This window comes from Ylistrum balloti, unplaced genomic scaffold, assembly GCF_031769215.1.
Source record: "Ylistrum balloti isolate Yb309-2 unplaced genomic scaffold, AGI_CSIRO_Ybal_v1 Utg370244, whole genome shotgun sequence".
NCBI classification, from domain to species: Eukaryota; Metazoa; Mollusca; class Bivalvia; order Pectinida; family Pectinidae; genus Ylistrum; species Ylistrum balloti.
Window position 1 is genome coordinate 27,584 of NW_026782197.1, and position 14,247 is coordinate 41,830.

General features: G+C 33.0%; 1 protein-coding gene across 1 annotated transcript; it reads left to right on the forward strand.

The window, feature by feature from the left end:
• The first annotated feature begins 6 nt into the window (after window positions 1–6).
• LOC132552356 (uncharacterized) lies at window positions 7–3,623 on the forward strand. Its single transcript, XM_060216517.1, has 4 exons — window positions 7–55; window positions 2,530–2,649; window positions 2,866–3,044; window positions 3,534–3,623. The coding sequence occupies exons 1-4, from the start codon at window positions 7–9 to the stop codon at window positions 3,612–3,614; spliced, it is 429 nt and encodes a 142-aa protein (XP_060072500.1). The 3' UTR covers window positions 3,615–3,623.
• The last annotated feature ends 10,624 nt before the right edge of the window (window positions 3,624–14,247 follow it).

Genomic DNA, 14,247 nt, shown 5'->3' on the forward strand with positions numbered 1-14,247 from the left:
ATTTGAATGAATTCCCTGTTTTTAATCGTTATACTCCAAGGTCTTCCAGCTATATGTAAGTATTATAGTTATATAATTAATTAAATAATACTTCGGTTAGCGTTGATTAGCTTTTCTCAGGTAAACACCAACACAGGTGTGTCCAATGGCGGTAATTTGACTCATAATGCAATTATTTAGACATTTTACTGCGCTATTCCATTATATATTGACATACCGATAAAATATTGAAGCATTTTCATTTACTTTAAGCGGTTCAATATATACATACAATGTATAAATGTTTTCTATTTCTGAAAGTACCCAAATATTACGCTTCCGCTAGATCTGTTGGCCAACATCCGTTTATGGTCCTACATATAATATAAACAATTTAAAAAGAAATTGGCAGGTCACTGGTTAAGAACAGGAGGAAAACAAAAAGGAATTTCTAATCTGAAGGAATCAATTTGAACAAAAATAAAAAGAATGGGATCTGTCGTTTTCCCGATTTACTTTTAAAATTTTGCTCAGCCATAAGATCAAAACTCAGATTGATATTTGTGTCAAAAAGATTAATTCTATCAGAATAAGTGTTGTATGTGACATATTACTGTTTCTTTCCTACTTATAGAAATTCCTTTTGTTCAGATATATCTTTTTATGAATGTATTAAATTTCAAGATCTATTATAAAAACATCACACTCTTTATCAGAATAATAATTATATACATGTATGTGTAGAAATAAGAATACAGTGTCGTCCTTAATCTAATGTTTGAAATATCAATACATTAACACAATGCATCATATGTCGTAATGTTCAATGTGTGTTATTAAGACAATTTGCAGATATGAATGTATATTATATTGCAACTAATGACATTTATTTGCTGTAATTAGACAGTGATCATGTAAAAAAAATTCTAGCTGTTTTTCAATAAAATTCTCAAGCATCTTTTTTTCAATTGTTATGGTGGTGTAATGGTTAGGCAGTTATAGAATGTCTTGACAAGGCATTTTGGTGTTGTCATAGATCAAGAATTGAAGGCCTGAAAATGCATGAATTGAATGGTTTCTTCCTTAATCCATTCCATTACATTGTCCAACATATTAATATATAGTCATGCTAAGACATATATAAATGTATATAAATATAAAAAAAAATTCAATATTTTAAGGGCTCTCGATCCTCCAGATTTGGGACCGATATTTGGCCCCATTCCCAATGTAAAATAGTATCTTTTTTTCCCAATTTAGACCCCAAGTTTTCCCGATTCTAAGGAAAACACCATTATTTTTTCCCAATTTCAAAGGGCCCCGGGCCCCAGTCCCAAAATGGGGTGTAAGAGCCCTGTGTTTACAGGAACGTACAAGCTAGATGTAATATTTATTGGGGCAAAATTATAATATATGGAATATTTGTATCTTTAATTACCGTTTATCCCCGATACTGCAGGAGTTATGGTTACTTTTGCTCTCTGCTCCCCTGGAACATGTCATGGCTAAATTGTAGGTTTAGAAAAGACTAGTTTGATCCTTTGATTTACATTGAACTAATCTCCAGGTCATACAACAGTATATTGTAATGGCTTTGAAGTTGGGTGTCACTACATTGTAATCTTCAAAAGGAGCATGTCAGTCTGTGATTGGTCAGTTTTTCTCTCCAATTAAATTATTTTGCGTGTGCCCTCAATTTTGCCATGACATGTGCTAGTGGTTTGCAGAGCGAAGGTGATCATTACCCCTGGAGTATGGAGGAAGATTACTGCCCATTTGGCAATTCACATCATATGAAGCTTCTTTTTCTACTAAGGTGCCTTTTTTCTACTTTCTCATGGGACCATCTTTCTCCTGTGAGTTTCACTAGAACAGTATAATAATCGTGATCTATATGATTGAAATGGCATTTCAAACACTAAAAATTTGGGAACCAATTTGTATCTTATCTTCACAGACTTTACCCAAACACTTACTTCTTATGAACCTGACATCGCAAGATCTTTTTATATCTGTTCTCTGTCCAAGTTGAAATTGTTCACATAAGGATTTTTAAAAAAATGTCATGCAGTGGTAAGATTTGAATGTTTCCAGTTAATAGATAATATGAAAGTTTATTTAAACTAATTTAGATTTGTTAGATTAATATTCTCTCCTATTTTGTCAAATATTCTGTGAGGACTCAAGGAAAACTGGCTCAATGACTACTGCTGTCATTGTATATGTACTATCACCCTTCACGTACATTTGGTTAAAATCAAACACCATGATTGTGATAAAGTGGTGTCATACGTATACAATTTGTACCATCACCTTTAAGATTTTACTACTGAAAGTAAAAAATTTTCAAAATTTGTCAAAACAAAAATCACAAAGGAAATTAAATGAAAGGTGAATGTGGTAAATTGTAGTATGAAAACATCTGTTTCATGTTTCTATGTTCCAGGTTTTTTTCCTCACACATAAGGTTATCACAGATATTAAAATGTATAACATTTATATTTTATGGTATATAAACTTGTTTTTATGACAGATTGTCTTTAATTGCAGGCTGGGGCCTGGAGTGCTATGTGTGTTCAGCACAGTCAAACAATATGGACAAATGTGTGAAGACTACCATACAGTGTAGAGAGACACAGGATGCATGTCGCACACAGATTATGTGGAAACGTGAGATTTTTACTCCTTAACATAGTTTTAACTATATAGATATGTATAATCCATTTGTCACACTCCACATTGACAGCAAAAAGGAATTTGAATTTTTGATTTTTTTAATTCAGATACTAAGGAGAAACCCTGATATAAAAAAAAACAAAAAAAATTGATACAAAGCAGATTTAGAAATAAGCTACTGTTGCAGTGAAATCTTGTGATATTTTACAGAGCCAGAGTTTTGGCAGCCCAGGAGTGAACGTTACCATTACGTGTCGAAATCATGTGACAGGAAAGATAGATGCGAGGCAGAAAGTGCCAGTAAGGGCCTTAAATGTATGCGTGACTGGTACCGCGACTGGCACTGCATAGAATGTTGTCAGGGCGACCGGTGTAACTACTACACAACGGTAAGTGTTATCAGGGTGTTATACATGACATATAAGTGTTGTCAGGGTGTTATAACATGACAGTAAGTGTTGTCAGGGTGTAATATTCAACAGCTTGTGTTGCCAGGGTGTTATAACATGACAGTAAGTGTTTTCAGGGTGTTATAACATGACAGTAAGTCTTGTGAGGGTGTTATACATGACAGTAAGTGTTGTGAGGGTGTTATAACATGACAGTAAGTGTTGTGAGGGTGTTATAACATGACAGTAAGTATTGTCAGGGTGTTATATATGACAGTAAGTGTTGTCAGGGTGATATAACATGACACTAAGTGTTGTCATGGTGTTATACATGACATATTCGTTTTGTCAGAGTGATATACTTAACAGTTGATATTGATAATGCATCAATATAAACCAGTTTGATCTTGACTCTGGTGTAAGAGATTTCCATTACAATAATTCTGGTTACAGTGCCAAACATTTGATTTTGCTGGTTTTCCTTTGCAGCTTGGTGCTGGAACAACACAAATCAGCATGACTTTGTTGGCAGTGGTTTTAGCTGTTCATTTTTTCTTCCGATTGAGATGAAGGTTTGGGAGCATCACAAAGAAAATCTGTTTTATTTCATCAACAATCTTCATTAGTTCTTAGAGATCTCTGTAACTTAAAAAATACATTTATTTTGAACTCACCTGGTGCAAATCAAAGGCACAGTGTGTTTATGCTGTGGTACAGCTACTGTTGCCTGCCCGTCGTCCTTAAACTTTTCTATCAAAAGACCTCTTCTGTAAAACCAGTTAATACACGACATGATACAAGACTTGTAGGTCCCTGAACTGAGGCCAAACAAAGTTTCAAATAGAAATAACTTAAATCCAATTCAGAGTGACAGGGGCAAGGCTTCTTTACTCATAAACATTTTTATTTCTGCCAAACTAGACAGTCTGGAATAATTTGTTTATTGGTTCCTGGGATAATAAAGTTTTGACAAGGTTTTCGTAAGAAATGCTATATATTCAAGATCACTGGAGTAAAATGTTTTTGTAATCAATTCAAAACAACTTCTTCTAATGAACCGAACATCTTTATCAGAAATTTGTTAAAAACTATTACTGGTTTCAAGTTCTACAACCTTATAAACATGTATGTTAATGTAATTAAGACGAAGTTTCCAGAAATGAATCCAGGTATAGTTTTGTGTAGGGGATCAATGGCCAGGTGATTGTAACAGGCAAATTGGGTCTTTTGTTATCAGTAAGTAATAGGGGTATGTCTTTGGTATGTATATCATGTTTCAGGAATACGGTTGGCACAGAGTTATACTGTATGGTGACATTTTATGTTTACAACTGTGAAAATGTGATAATATTGTTTCCCAATGCAAGTTACTTCTCTTTGGTCATTTCATTTTTGTTCTTTCTGTTGGTGATAGCTAGTTTTCCTTGTGAAATTTTTATTGGGAAATTTTTATATCAATTTCCAATTTTGTATTGGTGAATTAGACATTAGAATCAATGTCACATTCATTTATGAAAAAGAAAAATTTTGAAATGAAATGGAGGAAAAATTTTTTTAACTTGATTCTTTTGTCCTTGTGAACAGAAAAAAATATACTTAAGATAAACAGTGCATTTCATAGTGTTACACGGATCATATGTAAGCCATTGTAAACACAGATCTTATGGTAGACAAAGTACATTCCTTATTGTAAATACAGATCTTAAGGTAGACGAAGTACATTCCTTATTGTAAACATAGATCTTAAGGTAGACAATGTACATTCCTTATTGTAAACACAGATCTTAAGGTAGACGAAGTACATTCCTTATTGTAAACACAGATCTTAAGGTAAACAATGTACATTCCTTATTGTAAACACAGACTGTAGGTAAACAAATGTACATAACTTTTATATATATTTTTTATATTGCCTACCATTTTCATCTATACATACCCATAATGTATATAATTCATTTTAACCAATATATCCTAGGGACATTTTTTTGTACAGTATATATATTTTTTTCAATAATTACCATCCAAAATGAGTGCCTAACTTACAACATCTGTGACAACCTCTGCCTCTAAGACGCTGTCAGAATTTTATTTTATTTCTTTATTGACTTCTGCTAATTAAAATAATAAACACTTGTATATTTCTTAATTGTGGTTAGAGGTAAAGTTGTAAATCTAAGACAAATGTAATTTACAACATACAATGTGATGATTTTGGTATATACAAAATAAAATGTAATAATTTTGGTACTTATGAAATACAATGTAATAATTTTGGTACTTATGAAATACAATGTAATAATTTTGGTACATACAAAATACAATGTAATAATTTTGGTACTTATAAAATACAATGTAATAATTTTGGTACATACAAAATACAATGTAATAATTTTGGTACTTATAAAATACAATGTAATAATTTTGGTACATACAAAATACAATGTAATAATTTTGGTACATACAAAATACAATGTAATAATTTTGGTACATACAAAATACAATGTAATAATTTTGGTATATAAAATACAATGTAATAATTTTGGTACATACAAAATACAATGTAATAATTTTGGTATATACATACAATGTAATAATTTTGGTACATACAATGTAATAATTTTGGTACTTATAAAATACAATGTAATAATTTTGGTACTTACAAAATACAATGTAATAATTTTGGTACATACAAAATACAATGTAATAATTTTGGTACATACAAAATACAATGTAATGATTTTTGTGTATATCAGATATCATGTTATGATTTAAGTACATATGAATTTGATTGTGTGGGAATTAGACTAATTGAGACAATAAGGCAGCATTTTTGTCAGCTGTACCATTGTCATCCAATGATTAAGAGAATCTCCAGTCTTTATGAAATATCATTGATCCGTCAATCAGTTTTGCAATTATACTTTAGATCTTGTAAATATCATCACTCATTATCAAGAAATGGATTTTATAATTATGCAATAAAATTAATTTTTTAAAGAGAAACTGTCTTATGTTTTCTACTGTCTGCAAACTGGATTTAGTTTTTCAGCTGTTCATTAATTGCTTATTATATGTTTTTGTACTTTTTTGAAAAGAATTTAGAAATTCCATATCTAACTCAGAAGGTCTTACCACTTATATTCAAGGGTCCAAAAAATATTTTTCAGTACCTGTAACTGTAAATAAAAAGGGGGTGATTTTTATGAGTTAATCAAGTCTCAAATTGCGATTTTGTGACATTAATGACAGTATGAATGCCATAACAATGCTTATATTTATATTTCATGTCAATGTTGCTTTATGATGCCAATTTTGACTTTATTGAAAACAAAGCTAATGTTAATTATTCATTATCATCATAATCTCTTAAGTGAACAGTCATTTTAGTGGCGTACTGTCATTGTCTATACTAATGTTACCGATGTCACAGTGGTCATGTGTTTGGTGTCATATATGGTACATGTATCATAGTTTATATAGTAGCTTTGCTGTGTGAATGTAATCATACATATTTTCAACTGCTTTTTTTCTTTTTATTTAACAAGAAAATACAAGAAAGCAAATATTTGTTATGTATTTTCAAATAATTACATATATAAAGTATTATTTTGACAAAATACTGAAGAATCACATTCCTTAAAAGATGAGAAAAACACATATTGTACAAAACCTACTTAAAAGTTATAGCATTGTCTGCTTTAAATATCATAACAACTATTTTAGTGAAAATTGTAACATATCTAACAAGGGAGATAATCCAACTGTACACCTCTCAAAATTCAGATTCCTGAATAATAGTTTGTGGAGTCACAATACACTTGAACATATCCATTTAAAGATCACTCCAATAACAGATAGTGGTACTGCTTACTACAAGTCGTATAAGGACAGATAGTAGGGGCAGAGGGACCTTTATAACCTCTGTCATCCTCAAAACACACCATAAAAAAGATGGCTCCAAATAGATATAAATCGTCTCTGCCACAATCAATCATAACTGCAGTCTGAGTGTTCAGGGACACCATATTGTAAATCATCTTTTTGAAAAGCCATTTTTGTATACATATACTTAGGGTCACCGTATTGTAAATTATCTTTTAAAAAGCCATTTTGGGATATTTATATTCAGGGCCACAATATTGTGCGGTAAATTGTCTTTTAAAAGCCATTTTGTGTATATGTATATATTCGGGATGTCTAGACAGGACAAGTGGTGCCGTCCATTTTCTATGATGGCTCCGTCGGAGTTAACACTATCAGGTGCCTGAATTGGTGTGCTGTCTATGATTTGAGTGTCCCTGTTGCGCTACCAATATATATTTACTAGAATATAGGGTATATATCATTTCACCTGTATGTGTTATCTTATTTCAGTAAATATAGTTTTGAGCTGTTTATGAGAAATTGTTTTTGTCTGAGGTTTTCTTAGATAGTTTGTTGTCATAGAAACCAACACAACTAGCCAAGAATAGCCACATGATGCAGGCATTTAAGAAACTACTACAGTTGTAATGTTATGTTTTTAACTTTGTGTGAAGAATCATTCCTGTGTTATTATACGAAACCAAAAGAAAATGATTGACATTTTAATTGATAAGATAAATAAACAAGAAATGTAAAAGTAAAAAAAAAGATTTATACGAAAACATGAGGTGTGTCAGAATGGTCAGATTTCTCTGAAACCACCCTGAATACAAATTTTGATCAGTAATTCAGTATGTTACACCTGGTATGAATTTATCATTGAGTTGGCGGTAACAGGATGTTTTAACTGTTTTGACGTAAACCATGGCAACATACTTCTATTTGACCTAGTTTGGTGTTGACCATGGCAACATACTTCTATTTGACCTAGTTTGGTGTTGACCAAGGCAACATACTTCTAGTTGACCTAGTTTGGTGTTGACCATGGCAACATACTTCTATTTGACCTAGTTTGGTGTTGACCATGGCAACATACTTCTATTTGACCTAGTTTGGTGTTGACCATGGCAACATACTTCTAGTTGACCTAGTTTGGTGTTGACCATGGCAACATACTTCTATTTGACCTAGTTTGGTGTTGACCAAGGCAACATACTTCTATTTGACCTAGTTTGGTGTTGACCATGGCAACATACTTCTATTTGACCTAGTTTGGTGTTGACCATGGCAACATACTTCTATTTGACCTAGTTTGGTGTTGACCATGGCAACATACTTCTATTTGACCTAGTTTATTTGACCTAGTTTGGTGTTGACTGTGCCACAGACGATACAATTGATTTGTGGTTCACAGAAATGCTTCTAATCAAATGAATGATGCACTATGCTTCAACTCGGTGTGAGCATCCTTCCTCGAATAATCACAACAAATATTTGTTTTGCATGTGAGTTTAAGGCCACAAATATCTCATTTCAGCCCATGGAGACTAAAGGAAAGTGGGACATGTGTAAAAATGTGTGATATTGTGTGTAATCACATGTGTGATCTTGTGTGTAATCACGTGTGTGATCTTGTGTGTAATCATGTGTGATCTTGTGTGTAATCACATGTGTGATCTTGTGTGTAATCACATGTGTGATCTTGTGTGTAATCACGTGTGATCTTGTGTGTAATCAGTGTGTGATCTTGTGTGTAATCACGTGTGTGATCTTGTGTGTAATCACGTTTGATCTTGTGTGTAATAACATGTGTGATCTTGTGTGTAATCACGTGTGATCTTGTGTGTAATCACATGTGATCTTGTGTGTAATCATGTGTGATCTTGTGTGTAATCACGTGTGTGATCTTGTGTGTAATCACATGTGTGATCTTGTGTGTAATCACATGTGTGATCTTGTGTGTAATCACATGTGATCTTGTGTGTAATCACATGTATAAAAATTTGATGTGTTAGCCCCTGTATTGTCTTGAGTCTTATCTCAAAGCTCTTAGTAATAGCACAGCTATCCGAGCATGCAATATCTCAACATAAAAGAAAGTCTGAATGCATGTTTTGAATTATTAGTTCGGGTAAACTTTATGACAATATAGTTATGAAAACCGAAGAGGTATTTTTAGATTTTGTACTGCCATTCCTAATAGGATTTCCTCGACGTCAGACCAATAAATGAAAGAAGATTCAATTTGGTAATCATTTTGATTAGGGTTGAAGCTAACCAGTCCAGAAGACAGATAACTAATGGATTGGTTTTAGGTCTCTAACTATGTAATCATGCTACAGTCTCATCACAAGATAAATTAGCAAATTTTGTTTCCAAAGGGTGAAATATTTTCAATCTTACAGCCTGCCAATTTAAATAGCTTGACCTGGAAACTTGTTATTCTCTCCTTCTAAGAAAGATCATCACGACTAGGTTCAAGAACTATGGATTTAACGAAGACGATTTTAATGATATAGAAGCAGGTTCAATTAAATCATACAATGTTGATATTAGCGAAAAGAATTTTCTTAATTGTCAACAAAATAAACAGCAACAAAACACGAACTGGTTAACAGTTGTAAGATTCAAACTCATTGTTGATCAAAAGAAAAATTTACACACAGACCAATGAAAGAGTTGAAAGTCATTCTTGATGGACAACAATGGCCTTGTAAATGTTTAGACTAAGTAGAGTCATATTCCCAATGCATAAATAAGAGATCCTTTGAATCACACAAGTAAAATTAAAAGTTCGTCATGGTAGCTGTTTTTTTTAATACACATGAAAAGATCAAAGATAATATGAGTAAATGAAACTGTAGTAAAAATTTCCACCAATCAAATTAATCATTAAAAATGACTCCAACCAATCAAAACTGAGAATGACTTCTAAATGCCATTTAATTACAGATGAGCGATACATGCTCTATGGACCTCTTGGTGTCCATAGATATTAAAATTTTTCCTTATATAGCTGTACTTAGGCACAATAAACAACAAACTAATGACTTATTGGGTCACTGAAAGGCAATACTATGAGACAATTTGCTTCCTGATGTAGTTGAATCAATCTGTCTGGGGAAGGATGAGATAAATTGGTTTACCAAGTTGGTGGCTATTTCAGGACATTGATAATCATATAATTGTTCAATAAAAGTACATTGCATATGACAATAGCCAGACATAACATATACGGAAGGCTCAGTAATAATTTTATGCTTGGCAGGACACAAAAATCCAATGAATCACCATGTAACTTACTAAGGTTTAGTCTTCAATTCATCGTCTGATTTACTCTTTCATCTTTTTTTGCAATGCATTGCACATTTTTTTTTAAACAATATTGGAAAAGGGAAGAAAAACACAGTTTTAATTTGTATATAACTATTGTGCAGGTTAAATATCTTCGCAATATTTGATATAAACTTTATAATATTGATGGGTTACCCATCTCTGGCATTCTTGTCAATAGGAATTAACTCCAGTGATCCTACAATATCTGTGGTGACCCTACAATCACCCCGCTGACCCTGCAATCACTCCGGTGACCTTACAGTCTCTCTGGTGACCTTACAATCTCTCTGGTGACCCTGCAATCACTCTGTTGACCCTGCAATCTCTCCGGTGATCCTACAATCTCTGGTGACCCTACCATCACTGGTGACTCTACAATCTCTCTGGTAACCCTGCAATCACCCCAGTGACCCTGCAATCAACCGTTGATTCTGCTATTACTTCGATGACCCTGAAACCTCTCTGGTGATCCTGCTTCCACTTCAGTGATCCTACAATTTCTCGGGTGATTCTGTGATAACTTCAGTGACCCTGCTATCACTCCGGTGATCCTGTGATTACAAGCTCCCCTTTCACTTCATCAGCTTCTTGACCTAGATGTTTACCATGGTTATTCTAACAGATACACACATTGCTGTAAATAATCATTTTCTCTTTCATTCATAAAAACATCTCAGCCTTGGTGAATCAGAATGCTGTATAAATTCACTGCATTTGCCTACTGAGCAAAAATACACCATCTATGACTGCCAAAAAAAAGAAGATGGCCTTGTCAGTTTTAAAATGCCCCCAAAAATGTTGTGTTATTTTTACCACAAAAATGAACCATATAGTACACAATATCTTTATTTTTGTCCTGATTAGTCTAACTAACTACCAGTGTCTCTAGCTAGCTAGGGCTTTCTGAGAGACTAATCTTAAGGAAGCGTAAAGTGGGTGTGAATGATGATGAAAAAGTCACACCTACATTTATATGTTTTTCCGCCGGAAATGATTAGTGATAAAACTTCACGTTTACATTGATACGTTCCTGTGTGTATATAAACAAAATGTTTCCTAATTGATCATGCATAGACATGAATATTTAGCCGGTTTAGGGATGGTTGGGCACATAGAAGTGAAGCAAGTTGACTGGTCTGGACTAGGATATAACTGAACCAATTCCATTCTGTACATAAACCATTCTGTTCGCTTTCAGCATTTACACAGCACATGTCCCATGAAATAACAGAGAAAAACTAAAAATTGAAAATATTTTGGTAAAATGAAAAGAAAAACAAGTGATACTTAAGTTGAAAACTAGCCAAAAAAAGGAAGAAAGGAACAATGTTATAACTAGAGTTAGAAAGAAAGTATTTCATAGTTGAAAGAAAATATTATTAAGTCTTGGAACAATGACCAATTACAGGAACGGAATGGTTTAAGACAGACTTGCTTAGTCAATCCTTCAAACAGAATTACCTATGTTTGGATATTTGAAATCATCGTTGATAATCATTCGTCATTAATAACCATGATCTTTTTTATTTAACACTAGATTATCTCCCATAGACTGCTGTCATTACTGTACATTGTACAGGTATATTAAGAATGCAATTTTTAAATAGAAATTTGTTTTATCACCAGACCATTGATTGCAAAAAAACCAAAAATAAAAATTCAACAAAGAAAGATATGCATCTAATTTCTTAAACCTTAGTTAATATGATGCATCACTGTATTTGATTAAGATATATTTAACCTTGACTTCTGACATTGGATTACATTTACTTGTTTCATCATGGTTAACTTCGCTGTATAGAATAACAAAAGATATACCAGTAGAATTTCTTTAGACTCTGCCTTGACCTTGACCTTTGAACTGATGGCTTGTTATCAGGTGACTTACCATTATGTTTTAGTCTTTACTTTATACTGTATAAACCAAATTATTCCAGAAGAGAAAAGCAATTTAATTGGAGTGTTAAGAACTTTGTTTGATGGTTATGTATCAACTTTTTAACTGGTCTAGATTTTTGAAAAAGTAATGAAAATTTGGCACTTATTTGACCTTTAACCTTGAGGTCACAGTCACCAAATATCAGTGCACTGCATGCACACTTGTGGGTTTTCATGTAAATTACCAGCAGATATGTTAAATCATCTTTAAATATTCATGAATTGTAAAACAAAGAAAGTTCCTAAGTTCACTTCATGCAATGTGACATTTTCATTTCTGCAATATCACTCTTCTGATATATCAAAGCACCAAACCAGTTTATGAAATCCATGTAAAAATGCCTGTGTTGAGGTTTTCCCTGAACTGACTTTCACCTTCACAGATCTACACACAAAGTGATGCCAGAGAAAGTGACACCATACTAGAGTCATCCTATTTGACCTTTCACCTTCGGACAAATATGTCATTAATACATTGTATGTATTTGACTGTACACTTAGAAATCAGAATTTTGACCTTTAACCTTCAGATGTCCTGATTTAAGTTAAGTGCACTGCACACTGTAGATGATGTTGTGTGTGAAACTTTATCAACATATATCACAGTTCATCAGGTATGACCACAGCCTGATTGTACCGGTGTATTAGAATAATGACTACAAATGGCTGTCCATTCGACGGGACAACGTAATGAACTGGATCTTCTGAATGTTTGCAGTTAATGGATGAGTAGTATATAAGTTAATTTTGGTAAAAAGCCTGTTTTTTATTAGGTTTTTAAATTTAATCGTTTTCTTTTCATTTTGAAATAATAAAATTCATATTGTATTGATGAACTGATGGATGTAAATGATGACACATACGAAAATACAAGTAGACATGAACTACAAGTGTACTATGACAATAAATCTTTCTGTGGTGGCTAAGTGGTCTCCCATAAGACTTGACAAATTTTGAGTTCTCATGACTCAAGGGTATCATGTTTTCAGTCATTGTATATTGATCATCTAAAGTGCCAGGTCGAATGGTAAATCATTGCCCTCTTAGGTTAAAACAAAGGATGAGTTAACCTTCCTCAGGTTAATAAATCCTCATATGAAGCTGAGGAAAGTCAATAATTGTTGACATATTTACAATTGTGTTTGGACCCTATGCAACAATGGGCTTGAATTGCTGTCTGAATTCTGCAAACCAGAAAGCTCACTTCTGAAGCAAACTTCCAACACTAAACAAGCACAATGACCTAGCAGACCTATTGGCAATCAAAAAGAAGTTTGTTCTTAACTCATGGAAAGTGGGTCAAGGTCATTCTTTAAACAACAAAGAAAACATCTACATGTAAACAAAATCATATGATGGCCCACAGAAGCCTGACAAAATGAAATGAATTATTAAATCATTCTGTACCATGGTACACTTTGCATGGAACAAAAAGATGTGAAAATTCACTTCTTTTTGTATAATTGTTGGTACAAAATGATTTGAGAGCAGGAAAAAAATGTTGTTGCTTTTGTATGTTTCTGTACCAGAATAACGGCCGAAACCAGCCATGGTACAGGAACACATGATTCCATCAGAATGAAAGGTTACCAAGTATGACAAATCACCCCCTGATGAGGCTGTCATCACACATAGCGATATTTTATCATATGAAAATGTCTGTTATTTTGATTACCAAACTACTTTTTCATACTTTCAGCTGATGTGTAATTATGGGAAACACGGTAAGGAAATTGTCTGGAAATGTGTTGATACAGTGGAAATATCGAAAATATATCGATGTTCACTTAACTCCTTCAGAGATCCCCTGAGAACCCCAATACTCACACAATTCTGACCCCGTTTTTCATCAGACATGATTAATGAAATTTATGTCTCAGGTTGACGCTGTTATCAGGGATTTACTGTTCAAGGTCAATCTGGACATAGCGTTTTATTACCACATTCTGATGTTCTTCTACATTGTTACATTTTTTTTATATCTTTTTGTACCCACCTTTTTGTACCGTTCTTTACTATACAGAAAGAAATGGAAAAACGGGGGAAAAAAACACTGTACACTTTT